Source organism: Trichechus manatus, unplaced genomic scaffold, assembly GCF_000243295.1.
Source record: "Trichechus manatus latirostris isolate Lorelei unplaced genomic scaffold, TriManLat1.0 scaffold00067, whole genome shotgun sequence".
Classification (NCBI taxonomy): domain Eukaryota; kingdom Metazoa; phylum Chordata; class Mammalia; order Sirenia; family Trichechidae; genus Trichechus; species Trichechus manatus.
The window spans coordinates 2,020,755-2,037,034 of record NW_004444003.1 but is presented as its reverse complement, the minus strand read 5'-3'; the positions used below and the strand labels follow the sequence as shown (position 1 = coordinate 2,037,034).

Here is a 16,280-nt window from a genome sequence, read left to right as displayed (position 1 = left end):
TTGGATAATTTGCCCAGACAGGGCAAATTCACAATTCCCCCGATGAAGGTCTAGAGATTGAGAGGAAAATCTATGGGATGTAAAAAACCACTGACTAATGACTTCTGTCAGTGGCACAGTGGTTAAAGTGCTCAGCTGCTAACCAAAAGGTCCAAGGTTCCAACTCACCAGCTGCTCCATGGGAGAAAGATGTGACAGTCTGCTTCCATAAAGATTATAGCCTTGGAAACCCGATTGGGGCAGTACTACTCTGTCCTATAGGGTTGCTATGAGTTGGAAATGACTCCACGGCAATGGGTTTGGTTTTGGTTTAATGACTTCTGTAGGAATCCCTGGGTAGTACAAATAGTTAAAGTGTTCAACTGATAACCAAACTGTTGGATGTTCAAGTCCACTCAGAGGCACCTCAGAAGAAAGGCCTGGAGATCGACTTCCAAAAAATCAGCCACTGAAAACTCTATGGAGTACAGTTTTACTCTGACACAGATGGGATTTCCATGAGCCAGAGTCGATTCAACAGTAACTGGTACCAGGTAAGGACTTCTGCAGGGAGTTGATGATGTGCTAATTAGGTCTCAAAACTACAATGTCATGTAATGAAGACTGCAGGCAAGAAATCTCCAGCAACCAAAGAAAATATGTTGCCATTGAGGATTTCTTAAAGCAGGTAGTCTTTTCCTGATAACTTCCATGGAAAAGGTAAAACAAAAGATCTCTAGTAGAAATAATTTGGTTGAAACTATTTCCACAGGAGGAAGGATAAAGCCCTCTTGCCATTCTTCACCTTATTCTCTTCACAAAACCATCTAGGTCCTTCATTCATGGAAACACAAGTCATGGAACTTGAAGGTGAGTTTTGAAAGATTTCCAGTTAGTTGCCATGTATTTAATTATGCTTTTCAGCCTAACATTTGGAAGGATGCCACTGATTCTATTTGCAGGGTAAGAGGGAAAAATAAGTTTTCATAAAGTGCTGATAGGCAGAATAATTTTTGTTTTAAATTTCAAGAGAGATTTGACGAAGTATGACTTACTGAGTGTGAAATAGTAATTTTAAAGCACTTAGCACATCATAGAAGCTTCCCTCTCCCTTCTTACTTTGCTCTACCATTCACTTTACAGAGGACTGACCAGAAATCCTTCCCACCTGATAATGAGATTTTCTTTTTGCTTAAGGATTTTAGAAAATTTTCAGGGTAAAGGAAAAATAAGGAAGCTGTTGCATGGTGTCGATTAGGATTCTTCATTACCTATTTCATGGAAACACTGCCAGCCAGTTCTTAAAGTCTGACTTTATCAGACAGAGTAGTGGTTCTCAGCCCTGATTGCACATTAGAATTGCTGGGGGAGATTTTTAAAAATATCGATGCAATAGCCCCACCTCTCATCAATTAGATACAAATCTCTGGTATTAGTCATTTTGGGGAGGGGGCCTAGGTATTAGTCATTTTTTTTAAACTCTCCAAGTGATTCTCGATGTAGGCAGGGTTGCAAACAACTAGGACAGAGAATGGAGACTATTCACCAGTTAGACAAGAACATCAACAATAAGAATAGCGACAATCACAAAACAGAGATTTTATAACTCAAAATAAGAGAGAGATCATCTTCAACTCAAAATAAGAGAGAGATCATCTTCAACTCAAAATAAGAGGGAGATCTTCTCTGCTCACCCTCTCCAAAACTTCTACATCTACTTTTTTTTTTTTTTAATTATTGTACTTTAGATGAAGGTTTACGGAACAAACTAGCTTCTCAGTAAACAATTAGTATACATAGTGTTTTGTGACACTGGTTCACAACCGCACAACATGTCAACTCTCTCCTTTCTTGACCTTGGGTTCCCTATTACCAGCTTTCCTGTCCTCTCCTGCCTTCTAGTCCTTGCCCCTCAGCTGGTGTGCCTCTTTAGTCTCGTTTTGTTTTATGGGCCTGTCTAATCTTTGACTGAAGGGTGAACCTCAGGAGTGACTTCAGTACTGAGCTAAAAGAGTGTCCAGGGGCCATACTCTCAGGGTTTCTCTGGTTTCTGTCAGGCCAGTAAGTCTAGTCTTCTTTTTTTTGCGAGTTAGAATTTTGTTTTACATTTTTCTCCAGCTCCTTCCGGGACCCTCTGTTGTGATCCCTGTCAGAGCAGTGAGTGGTGGTAGCCAGGCACCATCTAGTTGTGCTGGACTCAGTCTGGTGGAGGCCGTGGTAGTTGTGGTCCATTAGGCACTCCTTAACTTCTTGATAAAAATTTTCTTTTGGAAAAAAAAATCTATTTACCTACTCTGAGGTAGATTAATATGCTCTGGGGGCTAGAAGAGTGTGTGGCAGTGAGGACGGTGAGCCTGAGAGCTGGCAAGTACCACAAGAACACAATGTCTTTTCATGCTTCTATCCCCTTGTTTCTTGCAGCAACTCGTAAGGCACCAGACCACTGGACCTCCAGTCACCTGAGGTTATAAATACGCTTCTTGTTCAAGCCAGCTGGAGTCAGGTTCTCAGTTACTAGGAGACTCTGAGTGGTGCAATCAGTTAAGCACTCGACTACTAGCTGAAAGATTAGCAGTTTGAACCCACCCAGAGGCACCTTGGAAGAAAAGCCTGACGATCTTCTCCCAAAGATCGCAGCCTTGAAAACCCTATGGAGCAGTTCTACTATGTACATATGGGGCCTCCATGAGTCAGAATTGACTCAACAGCAGCTGTTTTGGTTTTTGGTTCTCTGTCACTTGCTGCCAAGAATGCCTTTCTCGTCCTTGCCCACCTGGTGAACACCTTCTCAGCTTTGAGACCACCTCTTGCTTAGTGTTTATTCACTGCCTACCTCTTTAGTCCCCCATACTTCTTCTATCCCAGCATCCCTGCTCTTGAGGATATTTCTGTCTGTGTCAACCAGACTGCAAGCTCCTTAAGGAAAGGAAATAGGGCTTATTCATTTTGTTTTTTCCAGAATCAGCATAGTCTCTGGGACAACAGTTGAAAGATGAATGAAAGAAAGAATGAAAAAATGAATGACCTTGGAGATAGAATCTCTGAGACAGCAGAAATATTAAAGCATAAATATGAGTCAGGAGAAAAGGAGATGAGAATGATTGAGGGGGTATGAGAAAAAACAGGGAAAAATTGAGATTGTGATCATAAGAAGGTGATACATGATCAAATTAAGGTTTATGGAAACTTGATAGGGTTGGAAAGAATAAAAATTGTGTGTATAATTGTATAAGTACCTTCAACAATAAGCTGTAGTAAAGAGATAAACGTTACATTCCATTTTAGTAGTTGTCACTCCATAAGGCAGCTGCTTATTGCCTGCCTCCCGTCCTAAAGGCAAGTAACTCAAAGGTAAAACTAGTGCTTTGTTCTTCTTAATATCCCCAGTACCTAACACAGCACTTATTAGGCCCCTATTGAAGTTTGTTGAGCTAAGGAATGAATGAAGACTTTAAAGCTTCAAAGTTAGACTTCGTACTAATTACTGAAAGCACAAAAGAAATAACCTGCTAAGTACTTTATATGAAATTACTTGTTCCTCTCTTAGGCATAAACTTCATTAAATCAAATTACTTCTTTTTCTCATTAAACACCCTCTAGCTTAACAGTTTTATATATATATATATAAAACTTTGACTTTTCTCTCAAATTTAGAAAGTAACACATTAAATGCAAAACCATATGCTTCATACTTAAATCAGATTAACTAAAAACATCATTCAGATGTTGAATTTTATGCAAATCAGCAGAAAAACTTTTCACCAAAAGCATTGTGAAGCCAGAATTTTGGGGAAAAAAAGTAAGACCATTTTTGGCAATGTCTTTAATATAGCTCTGTATCTTATCAATTAATGGGAACAATATCATCTATACACTTTTCCACAGGCTATTAAAGTCACAGAGAGTAATGAGGTAAATGAGTTCCTTTGTTTTCTTCTGCTTCCATTTTAATGGCATTGTAATTTGAGTTATTAATATTCTATATTTTCTCCCACAATGCTTAAAGGTCTGTAATAGTCATTCTTTCCAATACAGTACTAGAATCATAAAAGCTATCATTATCTTCATTTTGCAAATAGGAAAACTGAAGCATAAAGAGGTTTTTTCTTTGCTGTGCAGGAAATCCACTGACGGAGTCCAGGAAACAAGCTAGAAGGACAGTTGAAAGAAAACAGCTTCCTCTGGCTGAGTTCACTTCAAAATGAAATTTTCTGGGTCTTTTCTCTCAAGTTGGAGTAATAAACAATTCATTCTCCAAGGGAAAAAAATTATGTTGGGCCATTCTCCCACCCTCTTCCCTGTACGATCCTAAATTATTCCCACTAATTTCCAGAATAATGAATGGATCACAGAAATATTGGCAATGCTAAACAAAGATGAAATCATAAAAATATAGAAAGGCACCACACCATAAACCTCTCCCCTGATTTTGATTCTATTGATTCATTCTTTAATTTATGCAATAAACGCTTAATAAGTGTCTTCTATGTGCAAGGTCCACTATTCATTTGTCAGTTTGTTATACTGTGGTGGCTTGCATGTTGCTGTGATACTGGAAGCTATGTCACGGATATTTCAAATATCAACAGGGTCACCCATGATGGACAGGTTTCAGTGGAGCTTCTAGACTAAGACAGACTAGGAAGAAATGCCTTGTGATCTACCTCCAAAAATTAGTCAGTGAAAGCCCTATAGATCACAACAGAACAATGTCCGACTCTCTTGCTTTGCATACATCATCAGGAGGGATCAATTGCTAGAGGAGGACAACCTGGTTGGTGAAGCACAGGGCCACCTAGGGCAAAGGAGACCCTCAGTGAGAGGGATTGGCACAGTAGCCACTAAGATGAGCTTGAACATGCCAGGGATCACGAGGATGATGAAGGACTAGGCAACATCTTGTTAAGGTTACCATGAGTCAGTGTCAACTCTATGGCAGCTGTTTATATGTATATCTATGTGCTAGGCTTTGTTCTAGATGCTAATCATAAGAGATTAAAAAAAAATACATAGCCCTTGCCCTCAAGTGCCTCACAGACTAATGGGAGAGTCAGACACATAAACAAATAGGGTGCCGTTTACTAAGGGCTTTAATTGAAATAAACACCAAGAGTCAACGGAGCCCAGGAGAGGGCACCAGATTTGAACTGGGAGTTGGAGATGGTGTCAGGACAGAGGTTCACAGAGAACGGAACTGAGGAAAAGCTGTCTTGAACGATGAGCAGAATTGGCTAGAGTGTGTGTGGAGCGCGGGTTGGCAGGTAAGGGTGGGGAGGCAGGCAGGAAGGAAGAATGTAGCCCTAACTGCCACCAGCAGCCATACCACAAGGGGAATAACTCATAGGATGAAACCAGGGTTGTGGATGGCAAAGCAGAGAGATAGAAAGAACCTAGATGCTTGATGGCCTTGTTGAACTGCTGAATCCATACATCCTAATGCCACCCTATTTTAAAGTGAGATAATAAATTTCCATATTTTTTAAGTTTGAATAAGGTTTTTTGTTTCTTGTCACTACACCAAAAGTATTCTGATACAAGGAAGAGGTTTAGGGAGAACAGTAGTTTAATTTCGAACATGCTGAACTTTGAGATGGCTATGAGACCACCTAGAGAGTTCCAAGGGATGGTTGGGTCTAGATCACACTTGGGAAAGAGTTTGTAGTTATTTTAAAATACTTTGGTGTCAACACCATGAGTATATGTGAGTATATATCTTAAGGATAGGTAGTTAGCACTGAGGTGGCTCCATGGCATTCTCAAGGACCTAGGTTCTTTCTTGCCTTATGCTTTGCCATCTCTAGATTGTCCTCTTCTGCTTACAAGCTTACCCTCTGATGCTCTCAGATGGCTACAACAACTCCAAGCATACAATCCTCACACAACAATGTCCAAAGACCAAATCTGAGAACATTTTTCCTTGGGTTTCTTCTTGAGAGTAAAGAAAGCTTTAAAGTCTACATTCAGAGGGAGTTAGTATTTAAAGACCCCAGCATCAGAGGAGGGGGTGGGACAGTGGTGTTTCAGAGGTAGAATTCTCACCTTTCATGCTATAGATCTGGGTTTGCTCCCTAGCCAATGCACCTCAAGCACAGTCACCACTCATCTGTCAATGAGGCTTATATGTTGCTATGATGCTGAACAGTTTTCAGCTAAGCTTCCTTACTAAGATGGGCTAGAAAACAAGGCCTGGTGATCTATTTCTGAAAATCTGCCAGTGAAAACCCTGTGGATCACAATAGTCCAATCCCACTGTGCATGGAGTCTCCATGAGTAGGGGCCAACTCGACAGCAGCTAACAACAACAACAACCTCAGAGGTGGTTTCACAAGTGCTTCAAATGAGGCTAGCTAAATCTGAACCAAAGGGTTCATTAATTAGCATAAGAGATTTTGGAAATTATTTTTCATTTATAAAATCAATGATATTCAAGGTGTCATGGATTGAATTGTGTCCCCCCAAAAATGTGTGTAGCAACTTGGCTACGTCATGATTCCCAGTATTGTATGATTGTGTAATCTGATGTGATTTCCTTAAGTGTTGTAAACTCTATCACTATGATGAGGTTATATGTGATCTCCTTATGTATTGTAAATTCTATCACTGTGATGAGGTTATACTGATGAGGTTTACAAGATTAGATAGTGTCTTAATCCAATCTCTTTTGAGACATAGAAGAGAGAAGCTAGCAGAGATACAGGGGAACCTCATACCACCAAGAGAGCAGTGCTGGGAGCAGAGCACATCCTTTGGACCTGAGGTTCCTGTGCTGAGATGCTCCCAGACCAAGGGAAGACTGATGACACGGACCTTCTTCCAGAGCCGACAGAGAAAGTGTTCCCCTGGAGCTGACACCCTGAATTTGGACTTGTAGCCTACTGGACTGTGAAGAAATAAACTTCTCTTTGTTAAAGCCATCCACTTGTGGTATTTCTGTTAGAGCAGCGCTAGATGGCTAAGACACAAGGTACATGATTGACCCGCATCTCTGCCTTTGCAAAATGAATTAGAAGAAACTAACAAGCTCAGAAGTCTAATTCCTTTACAGTAACATCCTGGATCTAGAACTCCATTTGGTCCTTGATTCTACATTTAACAGAGGGCCCTTTTGCCTCATTTGGTGTCATGGATTGAATTGTGGCCCCTTTTGGTTAGCAGCCATAGCTCTTAACCGCTGCACCACCGCAGCTCCAATCCTTTTTTTTTTTTTTTGAGATTTGATGTTTTAAATTATAAAGCCAGACTCTCCCCATGTAGGTGGCTCATCTGAGGAGAAATTTCTCTTTTTCTGTGGACAACCAAATCATGCTTGTGTATTTAGGTCCTAACAGTTGCCTGAGTGGACATTTTTCATTTAACTAAACGTGGTCTACCCACAGACCAGCTTCACAGAACCAAGCCATAAACACCTCCCTTAGCAGGCTAGGTCCTTTGTGGAGGCTCTCCCTTCCTCTAATTGCCTCAGATTTCCAACCTCTTGCCTCCCTGGGTGTGGAGTTACAAAACCAAGTATGTCAACCTCATATTGGAAAAAGTATTAATTTGGTGAGGTTTGTTTTCTTTGGAAAGGAGGAACTGTGAATGGAAAATGAAAGGCAGTTCCGATCAGGTTAGCTCAAGTCCTTGGCTGGAAAAAAATCTTTAATTTCCTATGATTGATATAGCACATTCATTCAACTAGTCTTTGCAGTTCCTGGGGGAGAAGGAATTTTAAAGTTTCCAGCATACTCAGCAAGTGGAATAGTGGAATTTTTTTTTTTTTTTTTTTTTTTTAACTGAAGTACCACTGCGTCTTACATAGATGGAAATGCCAACTATACAGGTTCGGGGAATACTTGGAGGAAGATGAACCTTGTCAATGAAATGGAATCTCCTTGGTGGCTCTTTGGTTAAATAAACACTCTAGGTCATTGGCTCTGAACAGAGTAAAGCCTGCTGTTTTACTCACCATCTGCTAAAATGAGGGCAAAGGGACAACTGGGTCACAGGCAGATTGCTAGAGTCTGTCCAATGAGCTGGAAATAGGTGCTGTGCAAAAATGGGCTGACCTCTCCTTTTTGTACCTCTCTGTCTCCCATATCAACACGTACTTAGAAAATAATCATCATTCTTATCTGAATTGTCAGTGCAGTGATAACCTCACTTGAAAATGATGCTTTAAACTTTGATGAAATTATACACTGATCTTTTACTTCCTAGTTTGGTATATATATATATGCCTCCCCCAGCTCTAAATTGTCTGAAAATTTTGCATTTTTACAACCCTCTGCAGTCTTTTATAGGCAAGTGTACAATGTAAATTTTCCGGGTTTTGCAAGGGCTACTCATTGTGTTTCATCCTAATAGATGCCAAGAAACTGTCCGTCTCTTTTCCTGTTGGGATGCAACTGAATATCTGGATTGGAAAATTCCTGAGTCTGAGTTCCCTGGGTATATCATGCACTATCATGCCACTACTTTCTTTTGAAAGTGGAAACCTAGCATCAGAAATTATCAGGGCTTAAATGGATATAGGAGGGGATTCCCACCAGCTCATTTAAATATCCTCCTTGTTTGGGTAGAAGGGGCAGTTAGTGATTTTGTTCAGGAACATAAAAAGGAACTAGAAAACTAACATTTGATTGCGTGAATCTATAACTTGCTTCCTATTTTAAAATGTATGTCATCTGTTTATCATAGAGCTTCGTCATAGGGCATTTGCTTTTATGGGTAGCCTAGAATTCTGTTTTCTTCTATTCAGTCTCATAGGAGAAGGAAGAGAAGATTTCATTCTAAAGAAATAGAGGAAAACTGGTTTGTACTGGGAAAGGCAAATGTAGCCCAGCAGAGTTGTCCGCAAGAATGCCATTAAATAAGGGGGATGCAGAGTTAGGGTGGGAAGAAGGAAAACAGATCAATTTGCAAAATAAATTGCAATCGCCATTTACAGATGGTACTCTTGACTTAAGACAACATTAAGACATTGAGAATAAAAATTACTATATTGCATAGATCTGTTGCCCTATAGAGGTGAACACACCCAAGAGCTGTTCTGTTAACAGGTATCCCAGGAATCTCTGGAACACCAAAATCCAATTAACACACCTGGATATGGGTTCAGGAGAGCATGACTGAATTCTGGTTCCAACCAAGAAAGCTGAAACTCAGTTAACTGAACTATCCTAGGTCTTAACAAAGACTATGCCGAAAAGGTGGAAAGATAGGCATATAGCCTAGAACAGAATTACAGCTCTTTCATCATATGTAGGGTTTGAGTTCTGCACTGTCCAAGGAAGTAATGTTTGACCAGTGAACTCGAGCTTCCCAATCTGCTGGAAGGGTTATCCTTAGAGTAGAAATGGATGGACAAGGTATTTAACCCCACTGAGTCCTAGTTTTCTCTTCAGTAAGAACAGTAGGAGGTGTGTTCAGAAAGGTAATAGGGGATACTTTGTTCAGCACCCGCGTACCACCCTAAGGACTTGGCTTTTACTCTGAGGGAAGTGGGGAGCCATCGGAGGGTTCTGAGCAGATGAGTGGTTTGGGCTCACTAATGTTGTAAAGCAACCCTGGTGGCGCAGTGGTTCAGAGCTGGCTGCTAACCAAAAAGTCGGCAGTTTGAATCCACCAGTCCCCCCTTGGAAACCCTATGGGGCAGTTTTACTCTGTCCCATAGGGTTGCTGTGAGTCAGAATCAACTCCACCACAAGGGGTTTAAGGTTGTAAAGTAGTCCCTGGGTGGCACAAACAGTTAAGCACTGGACTACTAGCTGAAAGGTGGCAGTTCAAACTTACTCAGAGTCACCTCTGCAGACAGGCCTGGAGATCTGCTTCAGAAAGGTCACAGCCTTGAAAACCCAATGGAGCAGTTCTACTGTGCACACAGGGGTTTGCCATGAGACAGAATCGACTCCACGACAACCAACAACAACAATGCTGTAAAAGGATTAGATGGATTAAATAAACTAATCTATGAACTACACTTAGCACCATGCCTAGCATATTAATAAAAAACCAGTTGTCATTCAGTCTATTCTGACTCATGGGGATCCCATGTGTATCCGAGTAGAACTATGTTCCATATAGTTTTCAATGGCTGATTTTTCAGAAGTAGATCCCTGGCCTTTCTTTGGAGGTGCCTCTGGGGGAACTCCAAACACCAACCTTTCTTTTAGCAGCTGATCACATTAACGTTTGCACCACCCAGGGACTCCAGTATATTAATAGCGCTCAATAAGTAGTAATTATTGTTTAATTACCATAGTTCAGTGATGCTATCAAAGTAGCTCACCTTTCTCTGGGTGCATGCTCCCCAACAAATTTCTCTTTACATGTACAGGAGTGGGGGATGGGGAGGAAGAGGTGCAAAACAGCAACATTCACCTAGGAAGCGTGCAGCATTGGGGCTGATGTGCAGTTATTGCAGAATAAGATAGAAACCCTTTTTCTCATATATTCCAGCCTCCCCTGTCTTCCCAGGGCTGAGCTGAGAGCCCCTTCCATGTGCGCCTATGGCATGCAGTGTTAACTCGTTGTTATTAGGTGCTGTTGAGTGGATTTTTCCACTCATAGCAACCCAATGTGGCAGAGTAGAACTGCTGCAGAGGGTTTCCTAGGCTGTAATTTTTACAAGAGCAGTTCAACAAGTATTTTCTCCTGCAGAGCTGCTGGGTGGGTTTCAACCACCAACATTTTGGTTAGCAGCTGAGAGCTTAACCATTGCGCCACCTGGGCTCCTTGTGTTAACCCATAAGTCTTCTCATACTGCAATGACACTGTCTGTTTACCCAGCTGTATCTCTCACTAAAACGGTAAGCAACTTCAGGGACTGTGTCTTAATCATCTTTATTTCACCAAGACGAAGTGTCGTCCTGACACAAAGCAAGAGCAAAAGAACTATTGGTTAAAAAAACAAGAGCAATACTTATTTCATTGACTAAGATTCCACTAATTATAAGATGCTTCAATTATAAGACCACTAAGAAAGAAAGAAAAAATTATAATTAGAAGATAACCAGCAATTATAAGACACATTCCCAATATCAGAGTTGTTATCACCTTGATTTCAGGTCTAGAGCAGGGAAGAGATGATCGAAAAAAGGTTGCATGCTAGTCAGTATCCCTTTATAAATACAGACGTGTGCACATATTTGTACAAATAAAAGTATTTCGTTTTTACTTAGCTTACTCAGCTTCCCTACCTCTAGTTTTTCCTTTTAGACCAGATGCTGATTCCAATTTAAATGAATCATCCTCCTATCTGAATGCCAGGTAACTAAAGATAAATAGAGGGGCTTGTCCCCATTTCTCAGCTATAGTTGTGTTCTGAGGCTGAACTTCAAAAAAAGGATTATTTGTTACCTCTACCAAGGCAGTTTAAATGACGAGGATCAGTGCATCCAAAGGGAAAATAGTTTTGCTGCCAGGCAAGATGGTAATAAAAGCAGCTCATTCATCATCTGCTGAGGGGAAACATGTCATAGCAAAATTACTGGGTAATGAAAAATCTGGGCAATCCTATGGCATTTTAATCAGAAAATCTCCAAGGAACCCCACACTGTCATCAACTAAGCCTTGTCCGCAGCAGGATGCAAAGTGGGAAGTGTCCCTAGCACTTTGTTATACATAGAAAAAGGTTAAGCAAATTAATAAAAAACTAATAATAATTATTATACTTATATATGTATATATAAGCACAGTAAAACTTGCAAAAGCCGTAACTTATGTAAGGCGGAAACCTGTCAAGAGACAGAAAACTCAAATATTTTCCACTAATAAAGAGAGATAGAAAAGTGGTAAGACTGCCCCTTGTCAAAGGTGGAAAACTGGAAAGAACCGGGAATATAATCAGTCCCATAGAGTTCCGGCTTTCACAGTTTTCACTGTGTATGTGTGTGTGTGTACATATATATATACATATACATACATATATATATAAACGGAATTTAAATTTGATTGCATATCAAGAGAGATCACATACGACTAGCTGATTGTAAATTCTAAAACATCACACAAATAACAAATTAGTAGAAGCATATTATAATTTAGAGTATGGTCTTTGGAATCAAACAGAACTAGGCTCCAAACCTGGCTCCACTGCTTACTGCCTCTATGACCTGGGGCAAGTATATTACCCTTTCTTTAAGTGTCAATGTCCTCATCTGTAAAACGGGAATAATAAAAATATGCACCTCACTATAACCAAAGTTAGATGAGATACTCCAAGTGAAGTACTTAAAAGAGTGACTGACATGCAATAAACCAAAAACCCAAACCTGTTGCCATCAAGTCGATTCACTGTCCAGTCAATTCCAATTCATAGCCACCCTATAGGACAGTGTAGAACTGTCCCATAGGATTTCCAAGGCTATAATCTTTACAGAAGCAGACTGCCACATCTTCTTCCCATGGAGCAGCTGGCGGGTTCAAATCACCAACGTTTCAGTTAGTACCAAGCACTTAACCAACCACTGTGCCACCACGGCTCCTGGCATGCAATAAATGCTCCACAAATGTTAACAAGTTGCTGTCTAGTCGATTCTGACTCATGGCAACCCCTTGTGTGTCAGAGTGGAACTGTGCTCCATAGTTATGCTCCATAGCGTTTTCAATGTCTGATTTTTTGAAAGTAGATCCCCAGGCCTTTCTTCCAACGTACCTCTAGGTGGACTCCAATATCCAACCTTTCGTTTAGCAATAGAGTTCATTAATCAATTACACCATTCATATTTGAACTAGAATCGATGTCCATTTACCGGGCCCCCAGAAGTTGCTTTTCCTGCATACCCTGACACTTAATTGTGTAGTGTTTTCAGGTTATCATTCCCAGTTTGTTTTCACTTTGGTCCCATAATCAACTGCTGCATTTGTTACCGTATGGGGTCCTTTGCTCTTTGTCCCTCCCACCTCACTTTCCTGCTGTTCCTTTTACGACCGTCCCCGGACCTGGTTATCACAATGACCCATCAACACCAATCTTCCCAACTCTAATTCATCCTATAGAGTCCTATGTATTAAGCTTCTGAAAATGAATCACCAAGCATTACGTTCCTCTGTTCAAAATTATCAAAGCTTCCCACTGTCTACTAAGTTAACTTCTCACTCAGCACTCAAGGCATCCCATTTAGGCCCTCAACCTGCCTTTCCAGGTATCTCTCCAATATGTAGTCTAATCTTTAGCCAATCTGATGTACCTATTCTTGCTCTGCATTCCCTTACCTCCATGGTTTTGTTGATACCTTTTCCTTTTATTCCAATGCCCTCTTCTTCACCTCTACCTCTAAAAATCCTAACCCTTCTTCTAGACCAATCTCAAATATCACCTCTCCTCCAAGATCTCTTTCCTGACCTTCCAACCTTCCTTTGAACCCTCTTAGATGTGCCTCTGTTTGTGACACTTACGTTTGGCCTTGCATTAGGATTTTGTTTTTGTTGTTGTTGTTAGGTGCCCTTGAGTCAGTTCCAACTCATAACAACCCTATGTATAGCAGAACAAGACTCCGCCCCATGCTGTGCCATCCTCTAATCTTTAGGTTTCAACCCTTTGTTGTAGCCACTGTGTCAATCCATCTTATCAAGGGTCTTCCTCTTTTTCACTGACTCTACCAAGCATGATGTCCTTCTCCAGGGACTGGTTCCCCCTGATAACCTGTTTCAAAGTACACGAGATGAACTCTCACCATCATCACTCCTGAGGAGCACTCTGCCTGTGCTCCTTCCAAGACAGACTTGTTCATTCTTCTGGCAGTCCATAGTATATTCAATATTCTTCGCCAACACCATAATTCAAAGGCATCAATTCTTCTTTGGTCTTCCTTATTCTTTGTCCAGCTTTCACATACATATGAGGCAACTGGAAATACCATACATTAGGGCTGCTTCCATATAAATCTTGCCTCATCTCTGTAGTCTATCCAGGCCTTTGTTCACACTATGTATACAATAGGTATGGATGTTAACCCACTGTGTTTTACTGATTATATTTGAATACACCTGTATACCTTGAGACCCTGTGTGTCATATGCCTCTAAAACAGAAAGATAAATTTAAATAGAACCTTTGTACTTTCTGTTATGTTTAGCAATACAGGAGAGGTCCTGGGCTGCTGGAAACTCTACCCAAGACAAAGTTCATTTAATGAATCCCAGCTCATTAAAACAGTACGTCATTACTTCTTTGAACTTCCAAAAAATATAAACTTGACCATGAGGTCCACTCAGTTAACTGCAGTGCTACTAAAAAATATCTTAATCTGGATGTGAGTATAAAGTGAAAACTGAACAACGAATTTCTGGGGTTTTTTCATTGGTTGGTTGGTTGGTTTTGAGTTTTGCTTTATGGTACTAGAAAAAAATTATAGTTATTGCTATAACTTTATTGTAATAACAGAGGGTTTTATGAAGCCCTCCGTTCAATATCAGAATAGAAGGATGTAGACAACAGAGTTGAGCTTCAATCATTTAATACAAACCTATAGAATGTCAAATTAAGCTATATTTTAGTTTTGTTTAACCCTATCTTCATGTTTGACAGTTCTTGTTACTAATGAGGCTTCTTGGGTTCAAGTCAGCAAGTCAGACAACAAATTATTTAGTTAAACTAGATGAAAAAAATTATCTTTAAAAAAAATCTTAGCAATGGACTCCCCCAAACTTTCATCTTTAAAAAGCTGGTCCTAAACTACTCAGCCAGGAACACAACCAAAAATGCTCCAGGAACCCTGCGTCTCTTTTGCCTCCCCAAATTACCTCCCCAGGAACTTTGAAATAATTGTGCAGCTCAGTCCAATGAGAATATTTAACAATCAAAATGCCGTAATGCCAAAAAAAGAAAAAAATAAATACATAAGTAACTCTAGATGCTGCCTTATTTTTTAATTCCTTAAATTTGTTATTTTTTCTAATAAGTTACTACTCCTCCCTTTAAGTCTCAGAAAATTATCACATAAACATCCACATTGTGAATATTTCTATAGGTCAATCTTTTCTTTACTGTTATGAGTACGGTGATTATCATTTCCAACTTTTACCAGATTGCTTTGATATCATGTGATTTAAGTAGAGGCAATTTCTTAAATTCCATAATCAAATATTTCATCTTGTGGATTTTTGTATAACGAATTCACAGACCAGCAAAAACATGCTTTCCCAGACTGTACTACTCTGAATCATTTACTGAGACACTATTGACCTTGATGCACCATAGCTAGTTAATCATAGGTCGAGTTTGGCCATTGCTAAGGCTCCAGTGCTCATTGTCATTGTCTCCCTCCACATCCTTTGAGAACTTCCTGAGAATTTAAAAGGCTTCGCACACTTCATTTCACTAGTAGGATTCCTCCCACCAAAGTCTTATTTGGTAAGACTGTTAACAAGTCTGTTTTCTGAAGACATCTGTTATTCACAGAATGATCAGAACTCCCCTCCACAGCATGCTTTCTCTAATAGCGTTGGGAACACTCACCTTTGGCATTTCAATAATTGATGGTCTGGGGATAGATGTTTGAAAAGTAACTGCTTCACAGCCTGGTTGAGCATTTAGGGACCCAGGCAAATCCTCAGGTGTCTCAGCAGGCTGAGCAGCAGCATGGTTACTTGAGTTCCGATTTGCACTGCCATTTCTCTCTGAATGGGTGCTGGAATCTGGTCTTTTCTCTGGAGCTCCTTCTTCCCCCCTCGGGTGACTTGGGTCTCTGTCCGCCTTGGCCATGGGCTGACCATAGGTGGTGGAATGAGTATCAGCCACACTGGACTGATCAAAGGGAGCATTCTCCTGTGTATTCCCAAAACAAGCAAGTAGCGCAGAGCATGGAAATGGATGCATCCTTCTAGATGGAGATTTCAGTCTTTTGGTGAGCCTTGCTTTCCATGTGGACATGACCAGCAGTGAAACATTGCAAAATTCAAAGGGGAAAAGAAAACTCTCCAGAGGTTCAGATGGCTTCCGGTTTTCTTATAGTAACTATGTCCTTGCCTGAAGAAAAGGACTTTCTAGTGGTTTCTTCTAGAGAGAAGTTTAGGAGATGGCAAGGCCACCCTCCCTAAGAGTACCTCAGCAGCTAGACCCCCTTCAGAAGCAACCATCCTAGGCTATTTCACACTCTTCCTTCCTTGAGGCTGTCAGCAGCTAAAGAAAGCTGTCTGTGAGGCGTGTGGTTGGCTTGGGTTACAGTCCCCAGGCAGGGCAGACGCTTCAGTGTAAGGTAGTGCCAAGTCAACAGACAGTTGCTTCAGGTTACCTTGGAGGCATAAAGATAATGTAGCCTGATAGCATCCGCCATAATAGCGTCAGCCTGTGTATCAATAACATCATAACAGCAGCATAAC

The 16,280-nt window shown here is 40.6% G+C and overlaps 1 protein-coding gene across 1 annotated transcript in view; it reads right to left on the bottom strand.

Annotated features, from left to right (window-relative positions):
• The window catches only part of FAM107B (family with sequence similarity 107 member B), a 270,432-nt gene extending 254,601 nt beyond the window's left edge, over positions 1–15,831 (bottom strand). Inside the window, exon 1 of the mRNA XM_004379674.2 lies at positions 15,418–15,831. Within this exon, the coding sequence (XP_004379731.1) occupies positions 15,418–15,831 (414 nt within the window). The remainder of the gene's footprint in view (positions 1–15,417) is intronic.
• Positions 15,832–16,280: the final 449 nt, after the last annotated feature.